Below are 12,751 nucleotides of genomic sequence, written 5' to 3'. Positions count from 1 at the left end.
AATTCGGTTTGCTCCCCAGGTTAGCCGAATTTGGAGATGTGCATATGAAATATGTAAAACTTTTCAATAAACGAGTCACAGAAAAACAATTACGAGCAGGGCCAGAACGAGGCGCTGCACGGTTAGGTTGGGGTCGTGCTGCAATTGGATTTGAGAGCTGCTTCCCAGGGGCCTGGATTCGGGCTTGGGTCAACCCGGTTGTTGGCTCTGCATTTGTGCAATTTTAATTGCACAACAGACGAGGAAATTTTGCGGATTCCCTGGCACCTGTTCCCCGCCAGCACTCCGCCCGACCTCGCTCTGCCAAATAAACACTGAACAATAACAGGGACAAATGCAAATTCCATTTGGGCCCCAAAAGTTTATCCTCTCCCTCGCCGCTCAGCAAGTTTTGCCAGTGTGTTGATTTTTAGTGGAGTTTTTCAGGCATCTCACTTATGCACACCAGTGTGCACTCTTCTCTGGGGCTCCGACCATGCCTCTGGAAAATGACCCTAGCTGGAAGAGGGAGCGGTATGTGTGCTGCAGCATATCTGGTGACCAGTGAACAGGGCGCATTAGTTCAATTCGGGTTAATTGTATGAACCATGCAGTGCTAACTGTGGTCCTGTTCATTACCATTTGCGTACATTCAGGAGTCCAGGAATCCAGGTTCCCGGTGTAATAATGAAATGCTACGATAACTGATAACCGTGCTAATGGGCGTGTTTGCATTCAGGGCTTAAAAATCTCTACAAAAATATGATAGAAAAACTGCATGGTCTGTTTCTCGTTAATTAACTGAACAAAGAGCTGAACGAGACTTCTGTGAATGGAAGTATTTTAAAGCAATATCTCTTTAATCTGTAAAAGCTACTAACACTTATTAAGTAAATGCTCTTAAAATTCATCTGTTTAAATTCTTCCCTCCGCCAACCCTTTCTTTTTTATCGATCAGAAGAACTGGTTGCTTTTTCATCCGCCTCTGCATTAAAACCCAAATAAAGCAATTTACATCAAATACTTCTTTCTGCGGCTTCGCGAGAACTTTGCTAGGTAGATAAGGAAAATGCCCCAACATTACCGCAGACGGAAATTTCCAGTGGGTTGTGGAAAGGCGACGGCGACGGCGAGAGGAAAACTCATTTTTCCGTCGCTTTATTCGCGTTATTTTCCACGCGTACTTTACATTTTTTTCTCCTCGTGGGCCCTTTTTTGAGTCTGCCGTTTTGTTTAATTTTTTTTTTTGTCCAAAGCCTCTTAAAACATTTTTTTGGGAATTAAGAGGTGTGTTTTGAGAGACGGAATATGGAACTTGAAATGTTTCAATGTCTGTTTGCTTATGATTTGGGACATCAGGTACCACGCGTCGTGTACGCGATATTGGTTGGAAGCCCTTAATTGTATGCTATGATTTTTTTCGCAAGGGTTTTCAGTTACAGAGGGGTCTACGAAGCGAATGAGTTTTATTTTTGGATGAAAATATTGATATTATGATCTCTGTCCGTAATTATTATTTAAAAGCTGAATTATTCCAATTCTCATTTGTTCCCAGATTTAAGTTCCCGCTTTGGCATTCATCATTTTCCATTTTTGTAACAAAACATTTCATTCATGTTCGAGTCTCCTGCGGCACCTGTTGATGGTTGTATTATGCCACTTTGCCCCCACATCCCTCCACACATATGACTTTAGAATGGCCAAGTACCTTTGTTTGTTGGCAGCTGCCATGGGTAAATGTGTGGATGCTTTTCGGTTCGACTCCGAAACTTGGATCCTGTGACTTGGGGTGGCCTTTTGTGTATTTGGCTTTCGGAGGCGCCTTCAAGTGTGTTTAAGCACGGCACTTTGCCATTAGCCCCTGTTCCCTGCTCCGCCCACGTACACCTGGTTTTGTGACCCCTGCAGTGCCATCATTATCGTCATCATCGCGGCCAAAGTGTCGTCGGCGTCTCGATGGCGTCGCCTTCGGTGTTTGGTGTCCCCGAGCCCGTTCTGACAGCCTCATCGAGCCCGTTACCCGCCACTCCATCCCAGCACTCCATTTCCATACCCTCCCCACATCCTGTGCACAAAGCATATTAATATTTAAAGTTGTTTGGTGGCAGGACCGACAAACAACAACAACGGCAGCCACAAAAACAACAGCGCCAGCAACATCTCCCCGAAGGACATCATTTTGGCTTCAAGTTAATTGTGAATCTGACGTTGTTGTTGCGGTGGCGGTGGCCATATGCGTGATTTTTTGTCAATGTGTGGCACGTGTGAATGTGTTTGCCTAATGTGTCAGTGTGTCAGAGTTGTGCGGGGCAGGAGCAGGATTATCCGGGGAGAAATCCCAATTTATAGATTGTTTGTTTACAGCGAAAGCTATAGCTCTCTCTACTTTAATACCTTCAACTAAAACAATAACATTTATACCCGCTTTTAGAGTCCGAACGTTATTTGTGCAACATTGCAACAACACTGCGGCAGCAGCTGCGCCCAAAAGTTGCCCCTAGCAACGAGATTTATGTTTTTGAATCCACAAATACTCGAACCCAGGTACTGTTTCCATTTAAGGGCCATTTTCAATTGCCAGGAGCTTTGAATAATTGATTCGAATCCTGCATAATAATGGCTTTTAACGTGCCAATTAATTAAAGTTTAGCACAACAGAGTCATAAATATATTCAAAGTTACAAAACCCTTTAATCAACATTCCGGAGCCGGAACTCTAAGCATTTTGGTGTCAGTTCTGCATGTTTGTTGTGAATTTAAAATTACTTCCGCTTTGGGGCAGCTTTGCTTTTGATTGCCTTGCGGCGCTGCTGCAATGCATACCATAATTACTGGGCGAGGCCGAGGCCTCTCAAAATGCAAAGTGGAACGGGCAGCTTGCGGCTGGCTGCATAAGCCGCAACTCCAACACCTTTGCAGGACCGCAGGAATGCCACTAGGGGCGTAGAGCTAGAGCCCAAAACAAATCCACCGAAAAGACGAAATAAATAAAACACCAGAGCCATCTCGGTAAGACAAAAATTGTGTGGAGTTTTGTGTGGTTTGGGGTTCATGTCTGGCTGGCCCCCGGCGTCAGGGTCAGCGGCAGCTTCCACTTCTACCTTCCTGCCTGTTGTTGGCCAGAACTTAATACGTTTTAAAAGAAAATATAATATAAATCTCTGGGGCAACGTTGCAGCAAGATAAGCGGTATTCCCCGGGAGGAAATAAAAACACTCAACGGACAAACTGCGATAAGATACTTTCAACGGTTTGATATTACAATCTTATAGCTCTGGTTTTGAACACTTATGAGCTATGGTATTTGTTGGGTTGCCTTTCCATATCTGTTCATATTTTGTGAAAACCCTTTCCTTGACGTTAAGAAGTATCTAATTGTAGTTTGATTACCCCTTTCGAGAGCATGAGTCAGAGCATGAGGCCCAGGACGGACAAGAATGGAACACGGAATTCTGTTAGCCAGGCAATGCCGTGTCCTGCATGTCCTGGCCCAGATTACAGCCTCGTCCTCGACTCCTTGCGGCCATTTCCGCAGCAAGCGCGTCCGTTGTCCTCGCTGGTCCGCCCTCCCAACCTTCCTGCCTCCCTACCGCCTCTCACTGTTTCTGTGTGCTGTTCCATTAGGCTGACTCCTGGTTGGTGGGTGTACGAAGTAGCAAAAAGAGGAGACGATAGGGCAGCAAGGATGCACGGAGGAAAGGAAGAATGCAGACAGCATGCAGCCGGACAAGCGTAACACGACGTTTCCGTGTCCTGGCCCCAAAACAGTAGCCAACTTTTGGGGACTTCATGATGTTTCAACATTGTTGCTACCTGTTTTTGGTTCTCCTATCTCCGGCAGAGTCGAAAAAATATCTAACTTTTTTAAAAATAAACACAAAGTGTTTGCAAAATATTTTCTCTTCACATTCTATAGAACATCGAATGTAGAAAAGTATCGATAAAAACTTGGTGAGTATCTTTTGCGGAAATTTTGTTTTCAGTGTTGCCACAAAAACCTTCTACGAGAACTACCCATCACCTTGGGCCCAGATGTTGGCTTTAAGCTTGGCCTGCTAAAAAATGTTCCGAACCTGAAAGGACTTTGAGCTCTCGACAGCCCAAACGTGATTTTCTGGGAAGCCTATTAAAGCTAGCTTCTGTGAGCCTTTTTTGTGCTTGGCTTTCATGAAGAGCATTCGTTGCACGTTTGGCATTTTGGGAAACAATTGCTGAAACATGTTGTCAACTAGTTAGTTACCACGTTGTTGGCTAGTAATGCCAGCTCCACCGATCGTAGTTGTTGTTAGTCAGTCAGCACTCACTTTATGGAGTTAGCTTGTTTGCCGGTAATTGAGGGGTTTCAAAGTTTACGAATCAGAGCTGTGAGTGCTGCATTAAGTGACAACTAACAGGGGGAATTAACAGCGAAAATGAAACTTTTTTATATGATGAGTTAAAAAATATAACTAAGTTCAAGCTGGAAAAGATAGACTGTGATATAGACATAGTATAGCCGTCTAAGTCGTTACATGTCACACATCAATTAGATGCACGCGCTAGTTGCGCCTCCCCCGAAGCTACTGGCAATTAAGTAAAGCTTCTGAAGTTGCGCAATATTTTGCACAAGGCTGCTGACGTCTGCCGGAATTGGCAAAGGAAGCCGCGTCAACAAGTTCAATTAGCCAACCGTGGAAACCTGAAATTGCAGCAATAACTTCGCCACGCTCATCGAACATGAAAATCAAGAAGTTTTCCCTGCATGGTTGCAGGTCTGAGGCTCTGCCCCATGAGGCAAGGAGGGCAGGGGCGTTGCAGCAGCTTCAAGAGTATGCCGGCTGTTGAAAGTGTTAAGTTTTAATAATCGTCGCGTTTACTGCGCCATAAAAGCAACCAATGCTCCTCAAGTCTATGCCTTTGCACTGAAAGCAAAATACAGGTTGGAAGAAAGCTGTGCTTAAGTCTCTGTGTACCTTTTCTACTTAAGCTCTTCTACAAATCGAAATTGTTCTCTGTGCACCTGTTTACACATGTTTGCTTCCCGTTTCGCAGCGATTACAAAAGTCAGGACTCAAGCCATTTGGCTGGGTAATTAAATTGAGTGCTGCATAATTTTACTGTGCGGTGGCGGTCCTTGGCCACGTTTGTTCTACCAGCGATAGTTGGCAACTGCAAACTGCAATTACCTGTTACCACTTACCAGTAGTTACCAGTTAGCCCCCAACACAAGCACGGCGCACACAAAAATGCAACCAAATTTATGGCACTGCCGGGAGTCGCCGGGAGTGTAAAATGCATTGGAAAAGTTAATTTTCATTATGGCCGCCGGGGCAGGTGGAAAGTGGTCCGCTTTCGCTTTTCTCAATTCAGATTCTCGCTTTTCCGCTTGCGGCGAACGTGAAAAATCGTCTTTGCGGTTCTCGCTTTAGAGGATGCGTCTTCTCTGGACAATTTGAAATATTCAGGTGGTTCTGGGTTCCCTATTGATTTATGAACCCAGCTAAGGTTAATCGCTTTCTACAGTTCTCCGGTTTCCTGGCCAGTTTGCTTCATTAATCTTGGTTGCTTTGGCCACGTCAATCGTAGGAGGGGCGTCTATTCCCAATTAGTTCAACAATTTGGGCAGTTTAAATGACAGTCGCATCAATTGATCTCCCTCCGTGGCTTACACCCCCGCCCTCGGTGGTACTTTAAAGAAAGCTCACCGATTCAGCTCGTAATCGAGCCATAAGCGAATCAATAACGGCGTCAAGTGGATATCCGGCCCAAACCACTCTCTGCCGGCCGGTCGCCTGGCAAAAAACAATTAAGAACCTCATCATCACCGGCAGTTACAGGAGCAGCCTTGCCCTGACGCTGAGCTGCCGTGAGTGGCCCGTAATTAATATTTTTCTTGCCTTTGCGAAGACTCAAAGCAAAAGTCGCTCGTTTCCTGGACAATCAAAAGTCTGTCAAAACGGAGAAGAGCGGATACTCTGTGGAGACCTCTATAAAGGGCAAAGGTAAGTCTAGTTCTGGAACAGTACCCTACTGAAGCCATAAGGACTGTTCAGGGCATGGCACTGCCTGGCTGATTTCAAGTTACGTGCAATAATGATAATTCCAAGACGAGGCAGCCTGGGTGGCCAACCAGCTTACCTGTGCTGATATGCGTCCCTTCTTCAGTCGCGTGAGGTCCGTGTGACTCCAGTGGCTGCGGCCCCACGGCATTACATTGCGCAAATCCTCATCAAAACTGTGGGCAAGAGCGTTAGAGAGGGCAAGGTGGGATAATAACATAAATTGGTATTAAATTTTAATTGCATTTCTATGTGATGGATGCTCACTTGAAGTCGTTGAGTTTGTTGTGCAGGAACTTCCGTATATTCCAGGGTAAGTCGTTATGCCCGTCGATTAAAGGCACTTGATCCAGCAGCTGCACGGCAACCCGCAGACGCTCTTCGAAAGGTGCACCTGCAAAGGGGATTCGTCAGATGAAAGATGCTCGCAGTAACTCCGTTTTAAGTCAAATTCTGAATAGAAATTTTCAGTCCTCCAGCAAGGGCATGGCGATAGCCACTTGCTAATGAACGAAGGGCGAAAGTGTCGGTTTGAACATCCCAGCCGACACTAACTCTGAGTTTCGGTGCCAGCCCACATGGCGTATGCGTTATGGTAATTGATTTATTGTCCATGGAGAAGCGTCCGGGTCCGGGTCCATGTCCGTGTCCGAGTCTCAGAGTCAATTTCGCATCCAGGAGGATGGCGGCCGGGCTACCAGGTCTGGGGTTCAATGCGATACTCACTTGCCGCCACACGTAGCGCCAGTGGCACGGCCACACTGGCAGCGCCAATTATCAGGAGGATGGAGCTCACAGCCAGCCAGTGCTTGGCTGCATCGAAGCCTGCGTTCCGAGGACGGAGTTTCCCAGGACGGAGAACGAGAATAGCAAGCAGGATGCCACCAGCCAGGCAGCCAGTAGCCAGGCAGCATCATCAGCATTCATGGTGACCGAGGGTTCCACATCGATTGTTGTAGTTGTTATTGGCAGTTCAATGCCAAGTCGTTTGTAGCATCGTTGTCATCATCATTATCATCGTGGTCCATTGTTCATTGTTGGCAGTCGTTGGTTGTTGGTTGTCCGTGGCCCGTTGTTCGTTGTTGTGTGTTGTGTTGTGTTGCATTTTGTGTGTGTGCAAATTGCCGTGACAGTGGCATTGATTACAGCAACAACAATGGGGTCCGACCAGGCAGGAGCATCATGGCCAGAAAGCATGGAGTCGTAGAGGAGCAGCAGCATCATTGCAGACATCGGAAAGCAGAAAAAAGAATCGATAATAAGGAAATATGGTTAGTTAAACGTTTAAAATTGAATTGGTGTGTTGGTTTTTGGTTTTCAAGGCGGAGGAAAAGGAAGCGGGCACGACCAGTCCTTGAGTGTGTTTTCTCCTCTCGGACTTCAAGCTAAAGTAAATCGAATTCGATCAACCAGAACAACTTGTTGGCTACATGTGCTGGAATTAGCTCGTAGTTGGAGTTTGGATTTCGGAATTCAAGCAACGAAGAGGTTGGTTGGGAAATGAGCTACCAGTTCTTGAAAATAGCAACCAATTGTTAGACCTCATTCTCAGTTAAGCATTCTCTAAAACACTAAAGTGTTTAAAGGATATTCAACCTGTTTAAATTTGACGATGCTCAGCGAAGCAATTTGCCGGAAATCCAAATCCAATTATACGACTTTAAGCCGGCTATCAATGGCAACTGGTAATTTCTAATTGCAACCATATTTGATTATGCAACTTAAACCGATTGATAATGCGACTACAAATGAGCTTGCGGGGAGCTGAGGAGCTGAAACTGATACTGAAACAGAATCCGGAGCTAAGCAAATAAGTCACTGAGGCGAAAAACCAGCCCCAGCCCCCTGGATCGGGATTGGGATTGGGATATGTGTGTTGGGTTGTCCAGCAGAAAGAGCGATGGCTGCAATGTATCCATTTGATTACGGTGACCGGCACTTGTGCGAGTCCAAAGTGAATTACCGATAAGCAAGTGGCAAATGAAAGGCAATGTGCAGCCGGAGCGAGCAGCGCTCGGATGCGGAAGAGGTGCGCTGTCACACGAACCAGAATTATGTGCACTGCGAGAATATGAGGTCCAGGAATACATAATATTCCAGACAATCTGGGGAGAGTCAAGTGCGGTTCCTTTTTCAACTGTGTAACTAGTGCAGTGGCTAGTGGCGCACTAGCGATTTGCATAAATTTAAGAGGGACAGGACATCGTCCGCAGTTACGCAGTTTTTGACTGCTAACGAATTGCAGTTGCCAGGAGACATGACGAGGATTGGAATGAGTACACTGACTGATGATAACGATGCTGATGATGATGGCGGCAAGGATGCTGATGAGGATTAGGGCGGACATGGAGATGGAAATGACGTGGACGAGGGCGAGGACGAGGACGAGAACGAGGACATCGTTCCTGCCGCTGATGATGATGAGACCAAAGTCACGCGGGCATTGGCAACGTTTAACATTTAGCAGCCATGTTACATGAAGCGCAATCAAACGGCTAACGACTAAATGGCAATGCCCCCCAGGGAGGCGTTACCCGGTTGCAGGGGGCGTGGCGAACGGGTGGCAACGGCGAACGGGTGGCAGAATATTAAGTGCAATGTCATGTACAACGTCGAGGCAGCACTACCAGCCAAATGCCGAAGCAGACTGTTGTGCAGAATGCGACAGCGAGCGTCATAAAACACCGTCTTAAATGGATATTCCAAATGGACCAATTTGGCGGTGAAAGGTCAAGCTGTGCAGGATTCATAGCTTGCAGATTGAACAATTTGAGGTAATTAGAAAGGATATACATACAAAGTTTGAACACATTCTAGTTAGTTTCAGACCTGCTGCGCTTTTAAATCAGGCCAACCACTCTTTAGCACTCTTCTAAAAAAACACACATCCTACTAAGTCAAAAATCACTGGTACTTACGGAACGAATTCGTGCCGGAGCTGGAGGATCCCCTGCTGGGGCACTGGCGGTGCTTCCAGGGCATGATGCTCGTGACGCTCGAGTGGAGCTGGTGATGCTTCTGCGGTGTCACGGACCCAGAGCCGTCGCCCCCGCCGCCATGATAGTGGTGCGGATGCGTGTGCGGATGGGAGTGCGAGTGCGGATGTGGATGCGAGTGGGGATGGTGCAACGAGGTCTGCGATTCGCGTTCTTTCAGCCCGTGCACAATGTCGCTGTCGAAGGAGGTAAGTGTAAACGTGGACGAGGCCGCCAGGCCCAGACCGCCGTTGGAGCCTGCACCACCTGAAACTGGATTTCCGGATGCGGTCTGGTGGTGTGGCATTTTCTGGTACGGCACCCGACAACCACCGTCGATGTTCACCAAATTGCCAAAGCTGCGACTATTAATTGGCAGAGTCCAGTCCATGCTGCTGGTGTGAAAGATTGCCGCCGGCTGCCCCAGTGGCTGCTGCTGCTGCTGCGGGGAACAAAAATAAACAAGTCAGGCGAGTTCGGTTTCAGGATGCTCTCGCATAATTATAAGATATAACATTTCACGGATCGGATATTGTCCGACTCACCTGGTGTTGGGGTGCGGCCTGTGGCTGCGATGGCGGTTGTTGCTGCTGCGGAAAGTTCAGCAAGGACTGGGAGAAGCAGCGACATCTCTGCTGCTGGAAGTGCGCCATTTGCTGCTGGTGGTGCTGCTTCTGCAGGTAGCGGCTGTAGTGCGCCAAATGCCTCGCGTAATCGCTACTCGGCCCGATTGTGTTGTACTTCGAAGATACATTGCCCCCAGAGCCTCCACCGGCGCCTCCCGCCCCGCCCAAGCCGGGTCCTGCGCCTACGCCGCCCACAAAACACAGACTCGGATCCGACTTCTTTGAGTGCGGCGAGAAAATCTCATCTTCGTGGGCGGCGAACGGCGGCGGGGGTGGGTGCGAGTGGTGAGTGGGCGTGGCGCTGCCGGGCAGCAGCTTGTGCCTGTGATTGTGGGCATGACCGGGGGGCTGGCACAGGTCTGGCTTGGCCTGGATGTGGTTGTTGTTGTTGCTCCCGATGGCGTTCCCATTGCCATTGCAAGCGGGGCCCATGTTGCTGTTGCTGCTGCTGCTGTGGTTGCTGGTGGTGGTGCACTTGAGCAGCGTGGCGGTGCAGTCGTCGAGCGCGGACTTGGTGCATTCCTGCAGCAGATCGCTGCTGCACAGCTGCGACAGGTTGTTGTTGTTGCTGCTGCTGCTGCCGCTGCTGTGCTGGTGCAGATGTTGCAGCAGTCGCAGGCTGCGCATGCTGCCGTTGCGCTTCATCGCCGGCGGCGGGGGCACCGGCGGAATGACATCCACATCCGACAGGCTGGGCGTGTCGCTCTGCGGGGCGAAAGAGAGAGTATTAGCGAGGAAGTGAGGCTCCAGCTGCTGAGAAAAGGGGAAATCGTATTAAATCAATGTCGGCATGAGCAGCTTCCGGCGGAAGTGCCCCCGCATAAAGCCCGAACTTTTGGCACACAGTGCTTTAAATATCCCGCAAGGAAACTTCAAATATTGAATCCTTAATGTGAGACAAAACAAATTTATCTTTCAAGTAAAGATAACTCTTTGCAATATCTCATGAAAAGTGTCTTCAAACTACCCTCAGATGCCGTAAAAACTTTCCCTATCCTCACAAGTCGTTTCTTTTCCCATCACTTGGCGAAATTCGCAAACGCAAAAAAGAGATTTCCGGGAGGATGGGTGGGTGGGCGTTCTATCGGCCCCCTGGCTACATAAAATTTAATTATGCCATAGACACCGGAGCAGACTACCAGCTCCCCCCCACTGGACCCGCCCGATAAAAGACGTGCGAAAAAGGCCAAGAAAAAGGTTTATCCCCAGCCCCTGCCCCTGCCCCTGCTCCTGCCCAGAGTCCTGGCCGTGCCAAGTGCCCTAATTGAATTTGCTACGGTCAGCATCCGCATCGTCATCATCGGCATCATAATCATCGGCAGGAGGTGCTCTGGGACTCGAAATTGAATTTCAGTTACGGGAAATACATTTGCATTGATTTGCTTTCCAGAACAGAGGGGGTTCTGGTTCTTGTTTTTTTTGTAGAATTATTTTTATGCGTCTGGGCGAGGCGAAACGCATTGCCATTAATAAAAATTTCCTTTGAATTTTGATTGCTTTATGTAGGCACTCCCCCTCTGATTCCGGCCGCCCCCGGCTCGTTATTGTTGTCCGTGTCTCTTTGTTGATTATTTTTTATTTACTTTGTCTTGTCCCTTCAATGTCGGTGTCGTGTCCTGTCCCGGCGCATCCTGTCGGCCTCTGCTTAAGTGGAAATTGAAATTTTCATATTTTCATTTGGTAATTTATTTATTCCTTCGGCCCCCAAATAATTTATGCAAATATTCAGCGGCGGCGTGTGCTGCATACCTTAAGAGCGCCAATTTGTGAAGCGTTTTATTTTATTTTTCTGGTATTCCCTGGTCAGGATAATTATATAGAAATGATTTATGTTTTCTCAATTACCTATTTGAGGTAAATAGCTAATCAAAAGTGAGTATTTGATGAGTGGTAATAGATTCTTTGGATAGCTAATGCCTTGATTGTTAAATATTAAAGTAATATCTCTACTGTCTTCAGCTCAAGGCCCTCCGAGCTTGTTAATCTTCAGCTGCTGTGACTGAATATTATCCCCTAATTAAACGCAGACTCCGCCTTGCTTTCACTTCTTCCCCAACCTGCTTATAAAGGGAATAAATTCGCCGGATGAGTGCAGCCAGAGAGCGTGCAACAGTATATGGTTATTTGGCGTTTATACCGCAAATTTGACGCCAAGTTTATGGGGTTCGGAGCAAAAATCCTGGATCTGCAGAGGGGTTGAGGACTTGTGGTTGAATTTTTGTGCATTAAATTGCTTGATATATCGCCTTAGTTTTTCTCCGCGACTTTTCGCCCAGCTACTTTTTAGCATGGACATTTTTTCGAGGGTTTCGAGGGTCTGGTCTCCCCTTTCTTTGGCCTCATCCTGGCGCGCTCCTTTGAATTATGCTTTGCGTCTTTGTCTCGTTTTAAATTTCATAATGCACATTTTATAATAATTTTTCGTCTACTTTGCTGCAATTTTGCGCAATTTTTTACCATAATTTATGTAGCTATATGAGTATGTGCTCAGTGCGTCCTTCCCTCAACTTCCTCGCTACTGTTACAACATTTTTGCGATGGGAGTTTGGGGCGAGAAAGGGGTCTTCTGGAGAGTCGGAGTCTGTGTCGGGCGTAATGTTGAGTTATGGCAGTTTTGTAGTTTGCGAAAAACTTTTTTACGAACGTCTCCCTGCGTCTCACTTTTTCCGCTTGGTTCGGGTATTTAGTTAAATGTTCGTAAAATTGAGTGTTGGTTATATTTTACTGGAACTTTGGCTGTCCGTTCGTCCTCGCTCCTCGCTCTATCCTGCTGCCGAAAATACAATCGCCTTTAATCGATTTGGCAAAACCAATAAGCAAAAACTTTTATAAATACTCAAGTTTGTTTTAGTTTTCCTCCAGTCCAGTCCAGTCCATCCCAGACTCCGGAATTCGCCCCAACATCTTTCCCTGCCAATTTGTAATTATCCATCAGAGCTTTTAACTTTACGACTTTATCAAGGGCCATTTCGGCTTTTGTTTCCCTGATGGCGCAGACGTCGGAAGCTTTAAAAGCAAGCTGGCCAAAAAGGAAAGTTGCCAATTATTAGGGCTGTAAACGTGGCAAGTTCGCCCATAAAAACTGCGTGTGAAGAATGAATGGGCGCCGTGGCATATAAATGCAGGCCGGACT

The 12,751-nt window shown here is 47.2% G+C and overlaps 1 protein-coding gene across 2 annotated transcripts in view; it reads right to left on the bottom strand.

Moving 5' to 3' along the window:
* The window catches only part of LOC6497671, a 108,859-nt gene that overhangs the window by 30,948 nt on the left and 65,160 nt on the right, over positions 1 to 12,751 (bottom strand). The window contains exons 7-11 of one of the 2 annotated variants that reach the window (XM_014906288.3): positions 9,538 to 10,323; positions 8,936 to 9,434; positions 6,744 to 6,842; positions 6,285 to 6,411; positions 6,097 to 6,193 (exon numbers count right to left, since the gene is read on the bottom strand). In XM_014906288.3, the coding sequence (XP_014761774.1) occupies positions 6,097 to 6,193; positions 6,285 to 6,411; positions 6,744 to 6,842; positions 8,936 to 9,434; positions 9,538 to 10,323 (1,608 nt within the window). The remainder of the gene's footprint in view (positions 1 to 6,096; positions 6,194 to 6,284; positions 6,412 to 6,743; positions 6,843 to 8,935; positions 9,435 to 9,537; positions 10,324 to 12,751) is intronic. The other variant, XM_044716561.1, reaches the window with a different exon arrangement.

Source organism: Drosophila ananassae, chromosome 3R (assembly GCF_017639315.1).
Source record: "Drosophila ananassae strain 14024-0371.13 chromosome 3R, ASM1763931v2, whole genome shotgun sequence".
Lineage (NCBI taxonomy): Eukaryota > Metazoa > Arthropoda > Insecta > Diptera > Drosophilidae > Drosophila > Drosophila ananassae.
The sequence above is the reverse complement of the archived record's forward strand: the minus strand, read 5'-3'. Positions and strand labels throughout refer to the sequence as shown.